Raw genomic sequence first — 24,165 nt, forward strand, 5'->3', positions numbered from 1 at the left:
TTTTTAACTCTAGGAAGTAGGAGATATTCTCCTTAGTATGTGCTCTCCAAGAATCAGGTTCCAAAATGAGATTAAGGGCTGGAGAGATGGCTTAGTGGTTAAGGCTCTTGTCTGCGAAGCCAAAGGACCCAGGTTTAATTCCCCAGGACCCACATAAACCAGATGCACAAGGGACACATGCATGTGGAGTTCATTTGCAGTGGCTACAGGCCCTGGAGTGCCCATTCTCTCTCTCTCTCTCTCTCTCTCTCTCTCTCTGTCTGACTCTCTTCTCTCTACCTACATATAAATAAATAAATATTATAAAGAAATGAGATTAAAATATGCAATGGCTCATGAGAAGAAAATTCCTTTTTTTTCTTGTTTATTAACTTACTTCTGTTTTGTGTTGTTTTTCTTTTTTAATTTTTATTTGATAGAGAGAAAGAGGGAGAGAGAGAATGGGTACAGAAGGGCCTCCGGCCAATGCAAATGAACTCCAGATGCATGCTCCACCTTGTGCATTTGGCTAACATGGGTCCTGGGGAATAGAACCTGGGTCCTTTGGTTTTGTAGGTAAATGCCTTAACCATTAAACCATCCCTCCAGCCTGGAAAATTCTTTATATGAGAAAATCATCAGACACATCTACCCCACTGAGCAGAAGGGGGGGGGCACAAGTGTTCTGAACTACTGCAAAGTCTAGGAAGCCTCCACAAATGGCAAGGACCCCCACAGCTAGCAAGCCATCACTGCAGCCATGGCTCTTCCAGGAAAAGGTATGACTCTGCATCTCTGCCAAGCACTGGGTGGCTGGAAGCATAAATGTGGTGGCACACCTGTAATCCCAGCACCCAGGTGGCAGAGGTAGGAGGATCACCATGAGTTTGAGGCCAGCCTGGGATTATATAGTTTCAGGTCAGCCCGGGCTGAAGTGAGACTCTACCTCAAAAATGAATAAATAAATGGGCTTTATTTTTTCAAGAGGAATGTGGATAGATTGGAAACCTTGGCCTAAGAGATGCCTTACAGTGCTAAAAGTACAGCTTGATGGATGATTCTGGTCAGAGTTGAAAGACCTCAATGCATTAAGAACTATGGACTATGAGGTTTGGCTTGTGAGGATGAGAAAGCTTTGCCTGGACTGGGCTAGAAGCACTTTGTGTGAGAGGCTTGCTGATATGCCTGTGTCCTGAGAACTTGTGCAGGGTTGCAATGCATAGAAACAGACTGGTGTGTGCAGAGGGATATGGCACAGGAATGAAATGTTTGGGCTGAAACTTCTGTCCATGCCACTGCAGTTCTATGAGAGATTACAACCATTGAGATTGGGCCAACTGAACTGCATTGGGAAAACAGAAAGAATGTAGTCTTTTGAAGGGCCCTGAATGCTGAAGGGGAGTCCTGCTCTTCAAAGTCTGCTTTACTCCCTGCTGGATTAACAAATTGGCACCCTACCGGATATTATGGAGTGTAAGAAATGCAGGAAAGAGAGGGTCATTGAATTTGCATCATGGTCATGTGATTTGGAATTGGCCATGGGCAGTGTGAATCAGGGTTGCTGGATGCCTGCATGGAGACCCAATGGAGCCATGAGGATAAACCACGGTTGCAATGAAAACCCAGTGGAGATGCGGGGACCACGAGTTGGCTGCTAAGGAGAGCTGCCAGCCCTGGATGAAGTTTTCCAGGACCATGAGTAGCCTAGCTGAAGGGGCAGAATTGGAACTCCAGAGACTTGTTGCTGGTTAGAATTCTCAGCCTTGGAAACTTATCACTGACTAGAGTTGTTGGACTTGGAGCTACAGAGTTTGATGTTTGCCCTGTTTAAATGTTGTATTGGCTGGATATTTCTTTGCTATGCCCAGTGCCATCTTTTGCAGTATGAGTGTTTATTCTGTGCCATTACGGGTTTGGGAAGAATTTTTTGGTATTATGGCTCAGTTAAAAGACCTTGGGCTATGGGGATGTTTAAACATCATTAGGATTAATAAAAACTATGGGGACTTTTAAAGTTGGGCTGGATGCATTGCATTTTACATCATGCACGGTTATCAGTTGGGGGCTAGGGGCAGAATGTGGTGGTTTGATTCAGGTGTCCCCATAAACTTAGATGTTCTGAATGCTAGGTTCCCAGCTGATGGGGATTTGGAAATTAATGCTTCCTGGAGGGAGTGTGTTATTGGGGGTAGGCTTATGGGTACTATAGCCAGTATCCCCTTGCTAGTGTTTGGCACACTCTCCTGTTGCTATTGTCCACCTTATGTTGGCCAGGGAATGATGTCCACCCTTTGCTCATGCCATTGTTTTCCCCTGCCATCATAGAGCTTCCCCTTGAGTCTGTAAGACAAAATAAACCCCTTTTCCCCAAAAGCTGCTCTTAGTAGGGTAATTTCTTCCAGCTATGCAAACCTCACTGCAACAGTTGCTAAGTCATGAACTAATGTCTTTTTGGCCATGCCACCCATAAAGACCTAAAACAGACATATCCTTAGATCTAGCTATTCCACTTCTAGGAATCTAGCCTATAGAAATCCTTACAGGTGTGCTTAAAATACTGCACAAAACATTTCAAACATCTGGGACTATTAAATAAAGGGGAGGGGTATTACAAAATTTCCACCAAGAATAGTTAAGATTATGAACATTCATACCATGGAATTATAGCCACTAAAAAATACTGGCTGGATTTCTCAGTGGTTAAGGCACATGCCTGCAAAGCCTAAGGACCCAGGTTGGATTCTGCAGGTCCCACATAAGCCAGATGCACAAGGTGGCACATGCGTCTGGAGTCCATTTGCAGTGGCTGGAGGCCCTGGTGCACCCATTCTCTCCATCTCTCCCCCTCTGTCTCAAATAAAAAATGTTTTTTAAAATGTGTGGTGGTACACGCCTTTAATTCCACACTCAGGAGGTAGAGGTAGGAGGATTGCCATGAGTTCAAGGCCACCCTGAGACTCCATAGTGAATTCCAGGTCAGCCTGGGCTAGAGTGAGACTAGGCATATAGCTCAGTGGTAGAGCATTTATACTATAGACAAATAACAAATCAATAATATGGTAGAATTATGAGTTCAGTCATGGAAATTCATGGATATGCTAAGAAACAAGGTGTGGGTTGGAGATATACCCAAGTTATAGGGCACTTGATTGGGATGCATGAGGCCCAGGGTTTGATCCCCCAGCACCACCACCCCCACAAAAAAAAAAAAAATCAAGTTTCATGTTGTGTGATATTTAGTGACACAACATCCTATACTATTGAATGATACACTTAAGAGAGTTACGATGGCAAGTTTTGTGTGATCACAATTGATACAGGCAAGTTACAGAATACACTTAAAATCATCAGAAGTTGGGCTGGAGAGATGGCTTAGCGGTTAAGCGCTTGCCTGTGAAGCCTAAGGACCCCGGTTCGAGGCTCGGTTCCCCAGGTCCCACGTTAGCCAGATGCACAAGGGGGCGCACATGTCTGGAGTTCATTTGCAGAGGCTGGAAGCCCTGGCGCGCCCATTCTCTCTCTCTCTCCCTCTATCTGTCTTTCTCTCTGTGTCTGTCGCTCTCAAATAAATAAATAAAAATTTTAAAAAAATCATCAGAAGTTTCTCAGCTATGCTTATAAGCTGGTTTGTATCCGGATTGAATATACATCAAAATAAAAACCAAGCTGTTAGAAGTTACTTCTGGAGCAGGCGCTGGCATTGTGGGTCAAGGCGGGCATGCAGAGGAACTTCACGCTGTGGCCATAGAATGCTTTACATGTAACATCTACAGTGTGGGAATTACTGTGACTACTTGAGCCCTTTATTTATATGCATTTCTCCATGCAGCAGATACCAAGCCTCCCTCCCTCCCTCCCTCCCTCTCTCTCTCTGTCTCTCTTTTGGAACTTGCCTCCCTTCCTTGCAGGCCGGCTCAGAGAACAGCCTACCCTAGTGCCTCCTGGGGGTGGAGTGGGAGGCAGTGTTCCTATCTCACTATTCAGACTATTTCCTTAAAACAGGTTTATGACCAGAAAAGGGGGCAGTTGAGTGCCAGAAACTCAGAGCCCAGCTACCCTCCACCCAGTTCTTACTGCAAATATAGACATTCCTCACACTGCCAGTTTCAAGCTAAAGTCTAGGCCTCAGCCCCAAAGGAGATTGGTGGTTTCTTAGGAGAGTAAACCTTTGACTGGTGAGTTCAGAACCAGGTTTACAAATCAGAGGGTGAAACTGGGAGAACTCAGTCCTTGTAATCCCCAAGAAAGTCTAGCTGTTCGAGGACCCAGAGATCCGCAGCTAAAAAAGAAGCAAAACGTTCTTCCCCAAGGACCCCCAGAGAACAGTGAGTACACTGCCTTGAGCAAGGGCTAAAGCCCCAGGGCAGAGGCTTATTCACGCAGCCTCTGTGGGTGCTCTGTAGGTCTTCGAATCAGCAAGGTTTACACTAGTTAGGACTTGGTTAGTTAGGACTTAGTTACACAGGGTGGTCGGAGGTGCAGAGAGAAGGGAGAGGGGTAGCAAAGGGAAAAGCCAGTTCTGGTATTTCACTTGCAAATCCTGGCAGGGGTGTGAGATGAGAGTAGGAAACTTTACTATGCCTAAGAGCAAGAAAGTTAAGCAAATGAAAGCATTTGCATGGCAGTCCTGGTCCCTAAAAATGACTTACCACACACAAAGGTTCCACCACCCAGGACACTCCCTGAAATCCTACAGGCCTGAGGCAAGGACTTCCCGGTCAGAGGCTGTGGGTGGTAACCTACCTTCAGAGCAGCCATTATCTGTGAGGCACGTATAAGCTCCAAGGTAACACAGGGTTTGAGGTGCTGGTGTTAGAGACAAGGGGAGCTGAAGTGCAGCCACAATAGTGCTTGCCCCATGGAGATTCCCAAGGGCTTCATGCCTACTAGCAAGTAGGGCAGGGATCACCAGAGGACATAAAATGGGAGGCTGCAATTAGCCATGTTCCTTTAGGGGCAGTGTCAATGTGCAAGGAAGCCCCTGGGTTTCTTCTTTCAGGAGGACCTCAATTCATGTGAAACCATTTTTTCCAGCAGTGATTTGCAAAATGCATAATTAAAAATGATCTTGGTTGATGGTATTGCCTTTTAAGGCTTACAAAATTAAAAAATGAATGGGGAAATCCCTATTAGACTATGTTCCCAAATTTTGTTTGGGGAAAGCAAAACTGAGAACTAGGGGACTCCAGGTTGCAGGGGTGGGACATAAAATATCAAGGGCACCTCACCGAGAGGGACAACCCAGATTCCAGGAGACAGAGCCCAAAACCACAGAACAGAGCAGTTAAGACAAAACAGGGAAGGTGACTCTGGCTCAGCAGAGAAACCAGACTACAGGCCAGTGGGAGCACCCCACCATACTCTTCCTTCATTTCTACGTTGAGTGTCTTGAAGGACAAGGGTCAGCCCAAAGGGCAACTGGGAAGGTCTGCTAGGGCTCTGCAGCAGTGGCTCCTCTGCAGACGGCGTGACTCTCCTTCCTTCTGCCTTAGTGACATCCATTTATTCCTCAGAACTGGGCTGGGCCCAGTCAGTTCGTCTGCATCTCTAGCCCTGAACACTGACCCAACCCAGAGGTACTGGTGAAAACTGGAACCAAAGGTGCAAATTGACTTTAAGGTCTTCAGGAAGCCATGCCACTGACCAGATATAAAGGGTCCTGGAGCATGGGGATTGGCACTGACCCACACACTCACCAATAACCCCCATCATCCAAGCCTGGCCATGGCCTCCATCTTGGCATGCCAAAATAGGAATAGGCCCCAAACCAAAGTGAGAGTATGAAGGCTTTATTCAATCAGAGGACGGCAAGGGCCAATGTCACCTTCATTCCAATGGAGAATAGGAACAAGATAACTTTTTTTTAGTCAGCCAACAACAGAGGCCCAAGGAGAACATGAACACTAACTTGACTGCCTGGCAGGACTAGAACCCACATCAGTCCCAGTCTTATCCAAGATGGCTGCAAGCACTTCTTTGCCAACAGTCTCCTGCTTCTTCAAGTTTTCCACACCTTTAGCATACCAGTGGGCTGGTCCTTCCTGAATCAGCCTCTGGAGTCCACCAACCAATCAGGCCTCTCCCTTACACACTTGACTGATGATGAGGCTCATTCCAATCAGATGCTTGACCCATATAAATTTCATGTACCATGCATGCATATGAATCTCCCTCTCTCTCCCCTCTTGGCACGTGTGTCTCTCTTGGTCTCCTTTGCAGGCTAGGAAGAGGGAGGATTTCTTCTTGTCTGGACATTTTCCTATCTTATTTTGGATGGTTTTCCACTTTGCTTTCTCTCCCTCCCTCCCTCCCTCCCTCCTTCCTTCTTTTCCCATCTGTGTGTTTTCCACCAAACCTTTCTCTATAGATTTTCCCCATTTTTTTATTCAAATATTTTATTTATTTGAGAGAGCGAGCAAGCTAGAAATAGGCAGGTAGAGAGAGAGAATGGGCACGCCAGGGTTTCTAGCCACTACAAACGAACTGCAGATGCATGTGCCCCCTTGTACATCTATCTGGCTTATATGGGTCCTGGGGAATTGAACCTGTGTCCTTTGGCTTTGCAGGCAAATGTCTTAACCACTAAGCCAACTCTCCAGCCCAACCCCATTTTTTTTTATTTGGGCTGCCTTCCCTCTGGATCCTAACTGTCCCCAGAATAAATCTTCATAATTTACTCTTCTCTGAGTCCACGTTTTCTTCTTTGTTTTTGTTTTTTGAGGTAGGGTCTTGCTCTAGCCTAGACTGACTCAGAATCCCTATGTAGTCTCAAGCCTCAAACTCACAGCAAAACTCCTACCATAGCCTTCCAAGTGCTGGAATTAAAGGCATGTGCCACCATCCTGGCTTGGTTTGTGTTTTCAATTATTTATTAACTTGGACAAGAAACCCAAACTGGGGTCCACAAGCCTGGGGATTTCCTACATTTTTATGGAATTTAGTCCCTTCTCTGGACTCCAAAATCTCACATCATTTTCATTTACTCATCTTTCCTGTCTCAAAATCTCTAGAGCTCTAAGAGTTTGTGAAGCTACCTGGAAGTGGATGGATGACGCAGCCCTTTTGCTGGCTGCTGCCGTTTCTAAATGTCCAGGCATGTGGGTGGGGAGAAAGGGAGTATTAGGTCACTGTGGCACACAGACTCTTGGCTCTGAACCCCTCCCCTCACACACACACCCGGCCCAGCCCACAGCCTGGCCTTGCACTTCCCTTCCCCCTGAGCGCAGGATGTACTAATGTGCCTGGATGCTGAGTGGTGTGGTGTGCAACCTCTCCACGCCGACTCAGTGCAGGAAGAAGGTAGGAGAATAAAGTCATCAATACAGCTCCCCAGAGCTGAAGCTTGACGTCCCCTCTACAGAGCCAGCTGTCAACCTCGATCCAACTCAGCTGGGGTGATCAGGCCCTTAAATGTGGCCTGCATGAGACAGATCCAGGGAGGGGCTGTAATCCTCCAGGGTAAGAGCATGCAGGCAGCCACCTGAGCCTTATGTCTCCTCACAGCACTGACCCTGGCCTGACACACACACCTTCTTGGGGTCCAGTGGGGTTTTACATTCACAGTGATGGGACAGTTACCTTCCCCCCAGCCTCCTCACTTGAGTAACTGAATTTTCTTTGCACCTTGGGCAGGCTCCCCTTGTAATTTACTCCTTGCCCAACTGTAATTCACAGCACTCATGTGCTTCCTGTCAACCCACAGGAAAGTCCCAAAGGTACTGTTTATGCCATGGGGTAAGAAGGCAGTTGGGCTGGTAAAGATTCAGTCTCACACCTCAGCAGGGACAGGAGCAAGAGCACAGGCCCAACCTAGGCCACTGACCTGCTCAGCAGGGCAGCCTTGTAGAGTGGGGATCTACTAGTGAAGAGGGCCTGGCACCCCAGGGAGCATTTAAATGCAGAATCTTCTGAATTCCTGACAATACCCATAGGCTTGAGACTATCAACTCTTTACAAAAAGAAAAAGGCTCTCCTCAGGGGTAGAGTCCAGTCTATCTCCATTGCATCGAAAGGACTTCTCTTTGAAGGGATCTAATGATAAGAGCAGCTGATCCAAGTTAGACTAACCCAATCAGCTGTGGACCCTTGGCTGTGTTTACATCTGAACCTGAATCTCCTTGCGAGAAGGGAAGCCTGCTTGCTGCCTCAGAGGGCTTATGACATGCTCAGAGGTTACCAAGGAGCAGCACTTCACTCAGCAGGTATCCAGGAAAGTCCATCCAGAAGCCCACTTTAACACTGAGAAGCAAACCTGGGCCCTTCGTATCTACAGCCACACACTCATGAAAGCCACCATCCATCATTAGGACAAATTTCTATTGCCATTAGGGTTAGAGAAATGGGATCCCAGGGTCATGGGAGAAGGTGGAGAGGCATGGCCGGAACCCCATCCTTCACCTCAGCCATCTTCCCTGGAAGCCAATCCCAGACTGGCCGCTTTGCAGCCACAACAGTGTCCTCATGAGCTGGACTAACACAAAGAAGGAAATAAAACCCAACGTTTGGGTTGGAGAGATGGCTTAGCGGTTAAGGCGCTTGCCTGCAAAGCCAAAGGATCCCGATTCAATTCTCCAGGACCCATGTAAGCCAGAAGCACAAGGTGGCACATGCGTCTGAAGTTCATTTGCAGTGGCTGGAGGCCCTGGCGCACCTCTCTCTGTCTGTCTCTCTCTCTCTCTCTCTCTCTCTCTCTCTCTCTCTCAAATAAATAAATATATTTTTAAAAACCCAAAGGTCAATTCAGGGGCCCCACGACAAGAAAGCTGTTAAGACTGGTGTCTGTGGTGGAAAAGCAGCCCCAAAGATGTTCATGGTCTACTTCCTGGTCAGTATGTCACCCTCCATGGCAAAAGGGATTTTTCAAGACAACAAGATAACTCTGAGCCTGCTGAGTGGACCCAATCCCACCATAATGGTACTCAGGACACCCCTTCAGGATTGGGCCAGAGAGGTGATAACAGAAAGATCAAAAAGACAGATGTAAGGCAGCTGGTCTCAAACACAGAGGAAGGGGGCCATAAGCCAAGGAATGCCTAAGACTCCAGAAACTGTAAAGGGCAAGGCAACTGAGCTTCCAGATCAGAATGCAGCCCTGCCAGACCTGCTGTCAGCCTACAGGGGCCTGCCAGGCTTCTCACCCCACACTGTCAGGTGAAGACTGTGTTATATATGCCATCAGGTGTATGTATGATGGCATTAGCAGGAAGCTCATAAAGTCCCTCAGACAGCAGAGCTCCGACAACTCTCTCCTGTCCTCTGCCAGACTCCCTTCCTACCAGCCTTCCTTCCTCTTCCCCTGGGGTCCTTCCTTACTGCTGCCACCTTTGTCAGCACAGACAGGCAACTGAATTTCTGAACACAAAAGCATCTGCTGGCTGATTTTAAGTGTTCTAGCATGATGGGAGCCTCTACCGGCTCTTTTCAGAAACACAGGAAGAGTGATGGCTGAGGGGGCAGTCAAGTGTCTCCTATAAAGACCTCAGATCCTGGAGACTGAGTTCTACGAACCCACAAACGATGTGACTCTCACCACAGTTCTTCCCACTCTGGGGTGATAAACCCCTATAGCAGGGTGACAAATCACCCTGCTTTGCTTTCTCCCCAGGCATGCTATTCCTCCACCGGACTAGGAGCAGCAGTAGTGGGGTCAGCCCCTGCGGCTTCTGCTCCAGGCTGACCAAGGCTAGTCATTTCATGGCAAGCTTCCAGGGAGCCTCAAAGCCTGAAGTCTCCTAACTCAGAGGTTTCCGCCTGGCCCCTGCTGCCCCCTTCTGGAATTCACAAGTACTACACTAACCAGTTCCCCAGGTCTCTCCCAGAGCTGGAAACAAATTGTACTACTATTCCTTCCTGGGAGGGCTGCATTTCAGTAGTTCCCCCAGGCCTGACAGCTGTACGTAGCTCGAATAATCTTAGGCTGAAAGGCACTTAGCTCCTGTTTCAGTACTTAGCATGAGGATGGATGGGTGCCCCAGGCCTCACTGATCATCTCTTTATCCCAGGCTCAAAAGAAAGTAACTCTTATTGTCACAACACTAGAAATGCTGAGCAGTCCACCTCTGTGAGAGGGCTACTTCCACTTGATGGCCCAAGGGGCCCTTATCTCCCTGCCAGATGCCAGAATCTTCCACCCAGCAGGAAAACCCTGTCTCCATGGGTAGGAAGAATGGAGGTGAGGGGTCAGGGCCTGAGCCCAGGAAGGAAGAGAAAGAAACACTTTCAACTATTAAATCTGTTTAGTAAAGACAATTTCGCTCATACAAAACAACAGTTTACAACAGTCTTGAGTGCTGGACACACCACCACAGAAACAGGAGGGGCTGCAGACATCCAGGCCCTGTACCCAGACCCAGAGAAGCCTGGATACCCCTCCACCACCAACTCCTGAGAGAGCCACCCTCCCCATTGGGGACCAAGGGACAAACGACTCTCCCCATCCACTCCTCCTCAATCCTGGGAAACCCCACCCAGGCTGAGTTGTTGGAGGGTAAGGTAATAGGCAGAGGGCAGAGTCAAGACATCTTTGGTGCGAAGACTGCCCCACCCACCAGGCCACACAGTGGAAATCTGAGGGACGACAACTTGTCCACAGGGGAGGCTGGCCGCAGAGCCTGGGGGAGACGCATGAAATTCAGCTGCTTTGCAGGGCAACCTTCCCAGGCTCATACATGTGGGCAAAGAGGCAGCCCACTGAGAAATGGCTAAACGTTTCAGAGAATTTAACAAAAGTGGGTTAAAATCAGCAAGAAGGGCAAGCAGAGCTACTCAGCAGATCAGTGCCTCAGGGGACCAAGGACCAGCAATCCATGGGAGAGGAGGTCTTGAGAGGCTCTAGTCCTCCTGATGGCTGTGCAGGTGCCCGACCCTCCTCTCTGCCTCCCTAGTCCAGCTAATACACAAGCCATAGACGCCCAGCACTGGATCTGGACAAGCTCCCCAGGCACTTAGGCAGGCTCAGTTCGGGCAGGGAAAGAGAGGTTTTGGGCCCCAGCAGGACTCCCTGCAGCCCTGCCTTGAGCCGCTCCTATGCCCAGGCCCAGGCACAGATCTGGGCATGCACACATGCACACACTCTCACACTCACTCCTATCTGTTGTGCACACTGGTGATGTCTGAGGCTCCACAAGGAGATGGGTGGCACCAGCCCCCACCCTGGGCCTGAAGCTCTCAGATGCCAGAGCCAGTGGGGACTCCAGGCTGCAGCAGGAGGTAGGGAGGACATATGGGACACAGGGACACTCCCTGTAACAACTTCCACAACACCCTTGGGTAACCCCCAGTCTCCCCAATATCCAGATGAGATGGAGCCTATGGAAAAGGACAAGGAGTAGGGGAAAGGATAATAAAAGAGATTTCATAAAAATTCTAAGTCAATTACAGATAAAATGGCAAAAGGAATACAGTTTCTAGAGCACCGTGCCCCTCCTCTTTGCCTCCCACCTCCCAGCGCCAAAGGCAGAAGTCAGCCAAGGACGCCTTTCTGGGCACCATACAGCCGAAGTGGGCAGGAGACAGAAGGGGCAGTCTGTGTCTCTTCGCTTAAAAAATATATTCATGTAGAGAGTTATTGCTTATCTTCCAGGGGGGTAGGAGGTGGGGCGGCTCAGTGGGCAAGGGCTGCAGCCTCCAGAGCCCGAGCTTTCTTGCGCCTCTTCAAAAGCAGAGGGTTGGACGCATCTTCAATCTTCTTTATTTTGATCTGCTCATAGTCCACACGCATTGTGGCCAAGGCACTGGTCATCTCCTCCTGGGTTCCAACAGGGAGGACAGGAGAGAGATAAATGTGATGAAAGACACACTCAAGGCCCGAGGAAGACACTGGTGGGCCCAGGGAGAGAAGAGGACAAGCTGGTTGTGGGTCCACACTGCAGACAGCAGCATCCCTGGGATTGGAGCTGGGTCAGAGCCTGGCTACCATGCAGTTAATCCCAAGGGGACCTCCCACAAGCTCACAGGAGGAGGATAAGCCCTGAGCCAGCCAGGTAGGAGCTCTGAGTCTGGTCCTGTGTGACCTACAACAGGCTACTCTGCCTCTTGGGGTTTCAACGTCCTCTTCTGCAAAATGAAGGAGATGGTACCCAAATGACCTTTTGAGAGAAGAGGCTTGTGGCAAAGAGCTGTAGCAGAGTGGGCAGGACCACAGAACCACCGCCTAGAAGCCAGTCAGAGTAATGGCTCAGCCACTACTGTTGTTATGGAGATACTGGTATGAAGAACACAGACTCAAGCTGTCATGATCAATGTCAGTGTACACTGGGAACTTTGTTTAGGCTGCCTCGCTGAGCCCTCTTACCCAGTGGAATTCCTCACCTTGACATCTTCCCACCGCTCCTTGTCCTCCTTCAGGACACGACTTGTGTGAAGTGGAGTTTGAGGGACCTTTGTGGATTGCTGAGGGAAGAGAAGCAGGATCAAATGAACACCTAGGCAGTACAGTCCTAGTGAAGGTCCTATCCCGAGGAAAAATCCCCTTGACCAGACCAGGCTTCCCGGACCCACCAAGCTTACCATGATCCAAGGGTGGTTCATGAACTCTGTGATGGTCATTCTCTGAGTGGGCTCTGTTTTCAGCAGGTTCCGGATAAGCATCTTCACTATGGGGTGGGGCAAAAGATAGGAAAAGCTCAAGAGCCACTCCCTGCTCTACTCCTTGCAGTTTTCAGGGGAAATCAGGTTCAAGGTGGGGCCACATGGAGGCAGGCTGCCCAAGGAGCAGTGGCCTCATCCACTAAGCACATGAGAGGTCCTGTCCCACCTCAGGCTCTTCACACAGCAGGACATACCCAGCAGGTATGCAAATAGGCACAGGTACTCAGTTCTATCACCCACATGAGACAAGATGCCAACATGCACATATGCATACATGCACACATGCACACACACTCCCTCTTCTCCTTGTCCCAGAAGGCTGGGTTCCTACCTTCCTCTGAAACTTCTGACCATTCTGGGTTAGGAAACTCATACTGGCCCATTCGGATGCGAGTCTTCATGCCCGGAGATATGGCAAGACCATGGTTGGAATAGAATGGGGGATACCCACACAGCCTGTCAGAAGCAAAAGGGCAGTGTAATGCTATTTAGGAGCCATTTACCTGACACGGAGTGAGAAACATGATCTTCTTGTGATGGTCACGGAGAGAAATAGCTTGTTCAGACAGTCACAACACAATGAATCACAGCCCAGGAGTCCAACATGCCAAGGACCTTAACCACAAATTGCAGCCCACTACCTAGCTTTCTACCACCACTGAGCAACTAAACACTGAGAGAAGGGGACACATGCAGGGGATTCCTAGGAAATTCCCCTTCCTCTTGTCCTGCAGAGGTCAAAACTTCCCAGCTCTCTGCCCCTCCCCAGCACACTCACAGGATGTACATGATGACACCCAAGGACCACATGTCACAGGACTTGTCATACTTCTCAGGGCCCAGCACTTCTGGAGCTGCAAACCAAAGATCATCATGGGTGGGCTATCCCTTGGAACATCATGACTTTCCCAGCCCTTCAGACCATCACAACAAGAAAGCAGCTGGGGTAGGAAGGGGAGCAGAAGACCCTCCCCACAAAAGAACTTTATTTTGGAGTGTCAGAATGAAAACATCTCTGAATGGCAAAGACTTTCAGGCACAGGCTTCCCACTTCACTTCACACATGCCTTGGGAGTGTGTTCTATGCCAGTCCATTCAGACCCAGGCTGCCCACTTCACTTCACACACATGCATCAGGAGCATGTTCTATGACAGTCCATTCAGACACTTCACACACATGCCTGAGGAATGTGTTCTATGACAGCAGTCCACTGAAAACACGATAGTGACTGAGGCTCTGTTCTGGAAGCGTACATGAGCACATATCCTGCCATAAGCCCAGCAGATAATATCTACAATTCCCAGGCCTCGCTTAACTCTAACAGCCCATTTTTGATGGGGCCCAGGTTAGCAGCAAAGAAGCTCATAAGGACTCAACTCCCCTAGGACCTGTGTGTCCTAAGACTGGCAAAGGAGGGGTTGAAACACATTCTGGGGAAGACTTGGTCTTGGGCCTCCTCTAGACTCACCCACATAGTACGGTGTATAACACGGAGTGGTCAAAGAGTTGTGGCTGGTGGTTTCCTTTGCAAAGCCAAAATCAGTGAGCTTTAAAATGGCATTGGGCCTTTTGGAAGTGTATAAGAGGTTCTCAGGCTGTAAAGAGAGAGAAGAAAGACCCCTGTTGACTATGAGTGGTCATCAGAAACCCAAGGAAGGGTCACTCCTTTCTCTCATCTGCCACAATGACCCATCTAGTTTCTTTGTCCTGCATACCACGAAGACATCAGCTGTGTGACCAGTCCCTGCTTCTCTCAGCTTGTAGCGGGCCCGTCGACCAGAGACTAACACACAGAACTGTGAGGGACACTACCAGGTTGGAAAGCCAGGAGGAAGATAACGAGGTGCTGATGAAAAGAACCACAGGGCTGTGGACAGCTAACAAGAGCTCTGTTTACTGGGTTCGTGGTTTGCCCACAGGCAGAGAGAATAAGGTAGAGAATGGCCCACAGACCCACCTTGCCAGAGTGCAGGGGAACTCTGACTGCCCTCCCTGGGTTACCACTGCCCATCCTTAGCTCCTGGGTCTAAACAGATGGTACCTTGACATCCCGATGAGCAATGTTGATAGAATGCAAATACTGGATGGCCTCGCCAATGCTCTTCATGATTTCTGATGCTTCTGGAGAGGGAAGAAAGTCACAAGGTGTAGCATTAGGTCCGAAATCCCCATATGCCAATCAGCCCTACTAGCCATGCAGCCTGAGGCACCCATATCCATCCATCTATCCATCCAGAAAGAAGGCAAGACCTGCCCTATCAGCTGAGGGACACACCCTTGGCAATGAGCCAGGGGAGAATAGGCCCTACGGAGCCCTGCAGTCCTCTGCTGTCTGTCCCTGCAAACTTGTCCCTAGAACAGACCCTCTTTACCTCTTTCTGTGAACGCCTGGTCTCCTCGGTCCTGAATTCGGCTAAAGAGTTCTCCACCATCAAGACTGAAAGAAAACCACAGTGAGAGATCCAGGAACCAGTAACCCTATCACCCCACTGCCCCAAAGGAATTGAGCATTGGCACTCAAGCTTCAATATCCACAGTGGACTGTTCCCAGAGGCAGCAGCATCTGAGGGCAGCATGGGGGCAGGCTGAGTATCCGGCTGGCGGCTTACCACTCCATGACAATCAGCAAGCATTTCCTCCCTGCATACAGGTTCTCGTAGACATCCACGATGTGCACGATGTGTGGGCACTGGGAGGCCCTCCAGTGAAGCTCCACCTCCCTGCGTGCCTTGGGGCAGTCCTGGAGCATCTGCAAGGCCAGCAACCCCTGAGTAACACTTGTCTGCTGGGGACAACTGGGGCTTCCCAACAGGCCTGTTCCAAGCCTGAGCCCACGTGCCAGCTTTCCCATAGATGCCACACACACCCTCTTGGCACCCATCTAGTCTCCATGGCATCTTCCTTGGCCCCTCCTCCTTCAAGATCCTGAGAGGATTCTGCAGCACTTTATCTGCTCATCACAAAGCCTTAACTGAGCTAAAGCCTCAGGTCATTACATGAGTCAGCGAGGGCTTCCTCAAGTTAAGGACATGAAGTCTATGGACAGCAGGCATCCATCTCGTAATGGAGGACAGTGAAGACATACTGAGAAGAACCAGTATAATGACAGAAAGGGGCCAAGAAAGAGGAGACTCCAAAATCAAGAACAGGCACCGAGATAACTCAAACCCACAAAGAAGATCCAAAGCAAGTTTCTGTCTATCTGTGGTTTACACTTCACTTGTCAGCAGAAAGATGGCTCTGGAGTTGACCAGTTATTGGTATGAACCCGTGCTTTTGATTTGCAGCCATAAGCAAGTTAAATCAATGTGTCCTTCATGTCCCCTCTTCTTCCCTGGGCCAGGTGTCTACAGATACCTCGCCAGCCTTATATGCTCAATCTCTGACTAGTCTAAGCCAGCTAATGGGTTCCGTTCCTTCCAGTAGCCAAAGACCCAACTGGTTCAGAAGAATTCTGAAGGTGAGCTATGAAGAGGTTGTTACAAAAGAACACAGAGAGCTGGAGAGATGGCTTAGCAGTTAAGTGTCTGCCTGTGAAGCCAAAGGACCCCGGTGCAAGGCTCGATTCCCCAGGACCCACGTTAGCCAGAGGCACAAGGGGGTGCACGCATCTGGAGTTCGTTTGCAGTGGCTAGAGGCCCTGGCGCGCCCATTCTCTCCCGCACCCCCCCCACCTTTTCCTCTCTCTGTCTTGCTCTCAAATAAATAAATAAAAATTGTAAAAAATAAGAACACAGAAACCCATGTGGTCCCTCCTATGTCTGGTAGCCAGATGCATTCTGTCACCAGGGTACCATAAAGCACAGAACAGTGCGCTGAGGGAAGCAAGTGAGAGACAGCATCTACCTGGATACTTGCTGACATCGTCCAGCATCCCCCGTGACTTCTTTTTACTAAGACAACAATTTCCTGTCTGGCATGGTGACACACACCTGTAATCCAAGCACTTGAGAGGCTAAGGCAGGAATATCAGAAGTGCAAGGCCAGCTGTGGCTACATATCAAGTTCGAGGTCAACCTAGGCTACGTAAGACCCTATTCAAAAAGATCAAAAAATATTTCTTGGCTGTTTAAAATCTTTAGTAGAATTATTTATTGCTTGGAGCCAAAGATATCCCAATACACTTCTACTTTATAAAACGGGGTAATGGCTTTATTTTGTGAAGGTAAATGAAATACTTCTGCAGTGTACTGTCATGTGCTCAGTAATAACAGCCATTATTTTTATTTTTACTTTAGAGACAGTAAGAGAGAGAGAGAGAGAGAGAGACAGAGACAGAGACCTGGCACACCAGGGCCTCAGCCACTATAACTGAACTCCAGACACCTGTGCCACCTAATGGGCATGTGCTTTGTGTAAATATGGCTTATGTGGGATCTGGAGAGAAGAACAGAGGTCCTTAGGCTTTACAGGCAAGCACCTTAATTGCTAAGCCATCTTTCCAGCCCACAGCCATCATTTTTATTAAGCGTTTCTGCTAAGTGTGTGGCACAGATGCCAAAAACCATTAAGACAAGGACTCTCACCACAAGATTTACCATCTGTGTGAGAAGGGAAGATCAGTCCTATATAGCACACACACCACCTGTTGGACATTTTTAGTGCTGGCATATATAGGTCAGAGGGAAGGCATCCAGGCAGAAGATAAGATGAGGACTGGGCACTAAGTGACTAGGATGCAGAGAACTGGGTGAGTGAGGGATGCACCAGGGAGAGCTGGGTGAGCTGCTGGAAATGTGGAAGCCTAGTGAAGCAGATGACAAAGGTGGTGCCAAAGGCAAACATAGGAACTGCTAACAATAGAACTACCATGCTTTTATGCTATGACTCATGTTATATGCAGCTTTTTCTAATGGTACAACAATTACCACCTAACAGAATGAGTAAACAGAGACTCAAAGAAGTATCCTGCCCAACACTGTTTCAGGTTTGGAATCAGGTCTGACAGACTCCAGAGCCCAAACCTTTCCTCTACCATTCCAAATAGCTTTTTTTTTTCTTTTTTGAGGTAGGGTCTCACTGTAGCCCAGGCTGACCTCAACTCATGGTGAACTTCCTATCTCTGCCTCCAAAGTGCTGAGATTAAAAGTTGTGCCACCATGCCCAGCTCCACCATTTTTGTTGTTGTTTTTGTTTGTTTTTTTGTTTTTTGTTTTGAGATAGGGTCTCACTGTAGCTCAGGCTGACATGGAATTCACTATGTAGTCTCAGGGTGGCCTCGAACTAATGGTCATCCTCCTACCTCTGCCTCCCAAGTGCTAGGATTAAAGGCATGTGCTATCACACCCAGCTTCCACCAATTTTTAATAATAAATTAAAGGCTGGGCTGGAGAGATTGCTTAGCGGTTAAGGCGCTTGCCTGTAAAGCTTAAGGATCCAGGTTCAATTCTCCAGGTCCCACGTGAGTCAGAAGCACATGGTGGCACATGTGCCTGGAGCTCATTTGTAGTGGCCAGAGGCCCTGACATGCCCATCCTCACTCTCTCTCCCTCTCTCTGTCTCTAATAAAAACAAATCTTTAACAAAAATTAAATGCTAAAACTTCTCAGAGTGATTTTTAAGAGATACTTCCTCAAACAGGTACCCAGAAGAAATCAGTAACCAGATCGCCACCTCCCAAGTGCACTGGTAAGCCAGCAAATCGATGCAGGATAGATACAGTGTCCCATAAGGTCACACTGCCACCTTGTGGCCATGAGAACAATGTGTGGAGTTCTGCCTCTTCATTCATTTAGATGGACTAGAGGGGGAAAGTTTACTGTCTTCCCATGCTCAAGAGGAGCAAGAAGAGGCACTGGCTAACATACTGTACAAGTCGTTCAAACCAACTAGCACTGACTGAGCTCCTACTATGGACCATACGTTGTGCTGAACGCTCAGGCTAGCGAGGAGGGGAGGAAGGATACAAGAAAGGATGGACACGGAACTCTCTCCCATTCTCCCTAAGGGTGCAGAGCACAGGTAAAATGGAGAACTCCATGGGGGAACTCCCATCCTTACACATTGCCTCTATGTCTTCGAGGAGAACAGTGATAGACAGCTGGGCAGCCAAGCTGTTGGTCCCCAGCTAGGTTCATCACTAGATCTTATGCCATCCAGAGAAATGAGACCATCTGAGACAGTAACTTGTCAGAGGTTGGACACTGGCTTAGGATCCAGGAATGTGCCTGCTTGGGGATTAAGTATGACCAAGAACCGGCATCCACAGTATGGACTTGTATATGATGGTAGGCAGGTCAGGCTCACATTAAAGACCAGTATGCAGAATGGGCTGCCCTGGGGCCAAACAATCTACAAAGGTGGTCTCTGGCAGTTTCCGCAGCAGTCTGATGGATATCCTTCATGGCAAATTTCTATGCAATGGCCAATAAAGGTTTGTAGTGACTGGGTGTGATGTCACACACCTGTAATCCCAGTACTCTGAAGGCTGAGGCAGGAAGATCATAACTATCCTGTCTCAGGGTTTAATTCCCAAGTACACACATAAAATCAGATGTACAAAGTGGCACATGCATCTGGAGTTCGTTTGCAGTGGCTAGAGGCCCTTGTGCGCCCATATTCATTCTCTCTTGAAGAAGAAATAAAATATTGAAAAGTTGTCAGGCTGAAGAGACAGCTCAGTAGTTAAAGGCACTTGCTTGCAAAGCCTGATGGTCTGGGTTCCATTCCTGAGTACTCACATAAAGCCAGATGCACAAAGTGGCACATGTCTGGAGTTCGTTTGCAGAGGCTGAAGGCCCTGGTGTGCCTGTACATACTCTCACTCACTCACTCTCTCCCTGCCTCCTTCTCTCTCAAATAAATAAACAAATAAAAATAGATTTTAAAGTTGTCGATGTGTTTAAAAAGCACAGTGCAATGAAACACTGTGCTATAAATGTGCTAAACACAGGTTCAAGAGTATGAGTACACAGAGCAGGAATGGCCTCTTGTTGCCCTCTACAGGCACATGGGAGCAAAGACCCAAACAGAAGAGCACTCAAGCTGAAAGGATCAGAGCTTTCCACAGAACAGAGGTGACATGTGGTTATGGTACAACAGGAGAAGCATGAGGCCTGGTCTGGAACTTGTCAAATCTGGTCTCACAGCCTTGGAGAGATCATACTCACCCCAAGCTTCTTCTGTATCTACAGAAGGGACAGTACGAGCTGCATAGCCTCCCTGCTCAGTGTCCTTTAAAGCATCTAACAAAGTCTAGTGTCCAGTTATCAGAAAGGCACTGCAAACCAAGGACGTTTCCATGGCCATGGCTGGGGAGGGGGACACACCACACTGAAGCAGGAGCTAGATCACAGCTTGGGTTTGTCACTAGCCCAGTGACCACGACCAATACATCACCTCTAATCATTTAGTATCATGATCAGTGACAGGCCCAAGTCCATGCATGTGTCCCTGAGACACCTGAGCTCAGAGCACTCAATGTAAACTCTGCTCTTTCCGCCTTACACAGGTTAGAGTGTGTGGCCTCCTCACCACCACAAAGCCTAGCTCTCATCACACTTCCAAATTCACAAATCCTCCACCTGCAACAGGGGTGAGCTGGTGTTACACAGTGAATGTGGGCTTTGGAACTGTGTGCATTCTGCTGAACCATCTCCCCAGACCTATTTTTAATTTTTTTCTGAAAGTTGATCTTCTCCCAACAATTAAACTCTAGGGGCCCTAGAGGTCCCTCCCCTAAAGTAACCAAGAAGGAAAGGAACTACAAGCCGACCTCTCTTCTCTGTATAAAGAAAACTGCAAATGAACCAAGAATATTCTTAATTCTTAGAGAAACGTAGGAAGAATTTCCCAGGAAGACTGGTAATTGAAATCAAACTAGATTTTACTCTCCAAAAACCTCAGGTTGGTGAGATAAAACCATAAATATGAAAAGTATTTTTTGTTAAAGAAAAATACCTACATAGTATGTGTGTGTTTCATTATGTTTATTTGAGTTAGGATCACCCTATATGCCCTAAACATATGCTTATCAGAAATCCTTCACTGGATACGAAAGTTAACTAAGGACATGAAAGCAAGACCTTCATATTGGTCAGGTCATATTGGCTGACTAATATCATAGGTCAAAAGCCATACAGTGTCAAAGACATCTGTAATCAAGTCTGGAGAGAGAAGGACAGTGTGTGGGGGTGAGTGCAGTGGTCTGCAGTGAGTAGGTGGGACCCATTTCTGGACTCCTCCCTCCTCCTCCCAGGTCTGGGTTCTTTGTGCAGTCAGTGTGTGGACAGGGTAGCGATCTAGAATGAGAGTAGGCCTGACCCCTGTATCTGGACTCCTCCTACCTCTCAAGTCTGGGTCGCCTGCACTGGTCTGTGTCCTGGAGGGCACGGCACAAAGTAGGCCAGATCCTTGTTCCCTTGCTTCCCCTAGTCCCCTGGTCCTGAGGTCCCACTGTGCCTTGCTCCGGGAAGCCTGACCCCTATGTAAGCTGTGGAATCAGGCCTTTTGCTCTGGTACCCTGACTGGCCACTAAGTACCAACATCCCTGTTCACCTGAGTCACAGTGTGCATGGGCCAAAGGACAAAAACTTTCTTCCTCCTCAATAAAATAAAGAGTCTTCCTAAAATGGGTAGACAACAATGCAAAAGAGCCAACAAAAGTCAGAAAACTGAGATATCTCCACCAAGGATACCTTGTTGTACTATGGAAGCCTCCAATGATTTCACAGAGAAATCAACAGAAATTCATTCCCAAAATGAAAACACAACAACCAATGAGAACGTAGACCTAACGGATATCTACAGAACTTTCCACCCCAACTCTACAGAATACAGATTATTCTCAGCAGCCCACAGAACCTCTAAAACCACAGAGATCTCCAAAATTGACCATATATTAGGCGATAAAGCATGCCTTCATAAAGTCACAAAAATTGAAGTAACTTCCTGTACCATGTCAGATCATAGTGCTTTAAAGCTAGAAATTAACAAGAGACACATCAAGAACTCCACTAACTCTTGGAGACTAAACACACTTTTAAACAATAAATGGATCATGGAAGAAATCAAAAAAGATTGTAAAATTCCAAGAATTGAATGATAATGAAACACAACCTACCAAAACTCAATGAAGGCAGTCCTAAGGGAAAAATTCATAGCCCTAAATGGCTTTATTAAAAAGACAGAGAGATCACAAATCAATAACCTGACTGTCCACCTAAAGGCTCTGGAAAAACAAGAAGAATCCAACCCAAAGAGCTCCAGATAGAAAAAAATAATCAAGATTAGAGCAGAAATTAATGAACTGAAATCTAAGAAAACAATTTTTAAAAATCGATGAGCTGGTTCTTTGAAAAAAATAAACAAGATTGACAAACCCCTGGCAAAACTAATCAAGCAAAACAAAGAGAGAGAGAGAGAGAGAGAAGTCTCAAATTAACAAAGTCAGAAATTAAAAAGGAGAGATCACTACAGACATCAGTACAATCAGAAGAATCATCAGGGCATACTTCCAAAACCTCTACTCCACAAAATTAAATAATCTAAAAGAAATGGATGAATTCCTAGATACATACCACCTACCAAAACTAAACTCAGAGCAGACTAGTCTCCTAAACAAACCTATCACATTCATGGAGATTGAAAAGGGTAATCAAAAACCTCCCCAAATTTCACTGGGGGTAGTAGCACATGCATTTAGTCCCAGCACTTGGGAGGCAGAAGGGTTTATACTTCAACACAATACAGGCTATATATATATAAGGCTCCTAAAGCCCAAATAATACTTGATGCATGAGTTCAAGGCCACCCTGAGACTATATAGGGAATTCCAAGTATGCCTGGGCTACAGCGAGGTACTACCTCAAAAACCAAAGCAACAACAACAAAAAAAACTCCCCAAAAAGAAAAGTCCAGGACTAGATGGCTTCTCAGCTGAATTCTATCAAACCTTCATAGAAGAACTAACACCAATTTTTCTCAAACTATTCCACATAATCAGAGACCAGGCAATTTTCCCAGACTCCTTTTATGATACCCTAATACCAAAACCAGACAGAGAAAGAAAATTACAGGCCTATATCCCTAATGAACTTAGATGCAAAGATCCTGAACAAAATCCTTGCAAACCAAATTCAACAACATATCAAAAGCATTATCTACCTTGATCAAGTAGGTTTCATCCCAGGGATGCAGGGATGGTTTGACATACAAAAATCAGTCAACATAATACACCACATAAATAAACTGAACCATAAGAACTACATGATCATCTCAATTGATGCAGAGAGGGCCTTCAACAAAATACAACACCACTTCATGATCAAATCACTGGAAAGAATAGGGATGAAGGGTTTATACTTCAACACAATACAGGCTATATATATATAAGGCTCCTAAAGCCCAAATAATACTTGATGCAGAAAAATTCAAGGAGTTCCCATTGAGATCAGGAACAAAAAGGGGGCACTCACCATGCTCTTCAACATAGTACTAGAAATACTAGCCCCAGCAATAAGGCAGGAGAAAGAAGTAAAAGGGATTCAAATTGGAAAGGAAGAAGTTAGCCCTATTTGCAAATGACATGATCCTATATGTAAGTGACCTGAAAGTGTCCATCCCTTCAGCAAAGTGGCAAGATGCATAATCAATGCACAAAAACCAGTAGCTTTTCTATATGCAAAGGACAAATATACAGAGAAAGAAATCAGGGAGACTGTCCCATTTTCAATAGCAACAAAAAAATTTAAATACCTTGGAATAACACTAACAACGGATGTGAAAGAACTATATAATGAAAACATAAAAACACTCAAGAAAGAAATGGAGGAGAAACTGAGAAGATGGAAAGACCTCCCATGCTCCTGCTTAGGTAGAATTAACATTGTGAAAATAGCAATTCTACTACCAAAAGTAATATAGAGATTTAACGTAATACCAACAAAAAATACCAGCATCATTCTTCACAGAGATATTAAAAATAATCTCAAAATTCATATGGAATGGCAGAAGGCCTTGGATATCCAAACATATCCTCAGCAAAAGAAACACCTCTGGTGGTATCACCACATCTGATCTAAAGCTATATTATAAAGCCATAGTGACAAAAAAATATATGGTACTGGAATGAAAACAGAAACATAGACCAGTGAAACAGAATTGAAGACCCATGCCTTAGGGCAAGCAACTACAGCTGCTTGATCTTTGACAAAGGTACCAATAATGTCAACTGGAGAAAAGACAGCATCTTCAACAAATGCTGTTGGACAAACTGGATATGTAGAAAATAAAATTAGAGCCACTCATTTCATCATACACAAAAATGAAGTCCAAATGGATTAAAGACCTCAATATAAGACCTGAAACTCTTCAACTACTGGATAGGAAACACTCTCCACGATATAGGACTGGGAAAAGACTTCCTGAACAAAACCCCAGTAGCCAAGAAAATTAAACAAGCACTCAACCAATGAGAGCTCATGAAGCTAAAAAGCTTTTGCACAGACAAACATACCATAAGCAGAGCCAATAGATTGCCCACTGAATGGGAGAAAATCTTTGCCAGCTATACCACTGACAGAAACCTAACATCTAGAATCTACAAAGAACTCAAAAAACTAAACAATTTAAAAAAAAAAAATCAGCTGGGCGTGGTG

At 46.9% G+C, this 24,165-nt stretch overlaps 1 protein-coding gene across 1 annotated transcript in view; it reads right to left on the reverse strand.

Annotated features, from left to right (window-relative positions):
- Nucleotides 1-10,195: 10,195 nt before the first annotated feature.
- Nucleotides 10,196-24,165, reverse strand: part of Mapkapk2 (MAPK activated protein kinase 2) — a 53,147-nt gene continuing 39,177 nt past the window's right edge. Inside the window, exons 2-10 of the mRNA XM_012949874.2 lie at nt 15,178-15,317; nt 14,941-15,005; nt 14,610-14,689; nt 14,037-14,163; nt 13,346-13,421; nt 12,899-13,023; nt 12,487-12,572; nt 12,289-12,369; nt 10,196-11,725 (exon numbers count right to left, since the gene is read on the reverse strand). Of these exons, the coding sequence (XP_012805328.2) occupies nt 11,582-11,725; nt 12,289-12,369; nt 12,487-12,572; nt 12,899-13,023; nt 13,346-13,421; nt 14,037-14,163; nt 14,610-14,689; nt 14,941-15,005; nt 15,178-15,317 (924 nt within the window). The 3' untranslated portion in view covers nt 10,196-11,581. The remainder of the gene's footprint in view (nt 11,726-12,288; nt 12,370-12,486; nt 12,573-12,898; nt 13,024-13,345; nt 13,422-14,036; nt 14,164-14,609; nt 14,690-14,940; nt 15,006-15,177; nt 15,318-24,165) is intronic.

Source organism: Jaculus jaculus, chromosome 1, assembly GCF_020740685.1.
Source record: "Jaculus jaculus isolate mJacJac1 chromosome 1, mJacJac1.mat.Y.cur, whole genome shotgun sequence".
In the NCBI taxonomy this organism is placed as follows: Eukaryota; Metazoa; Chordata; class Mammalia; order Rodentia; family Dipodidae; genus Jaculus; species Jaculus jaculus.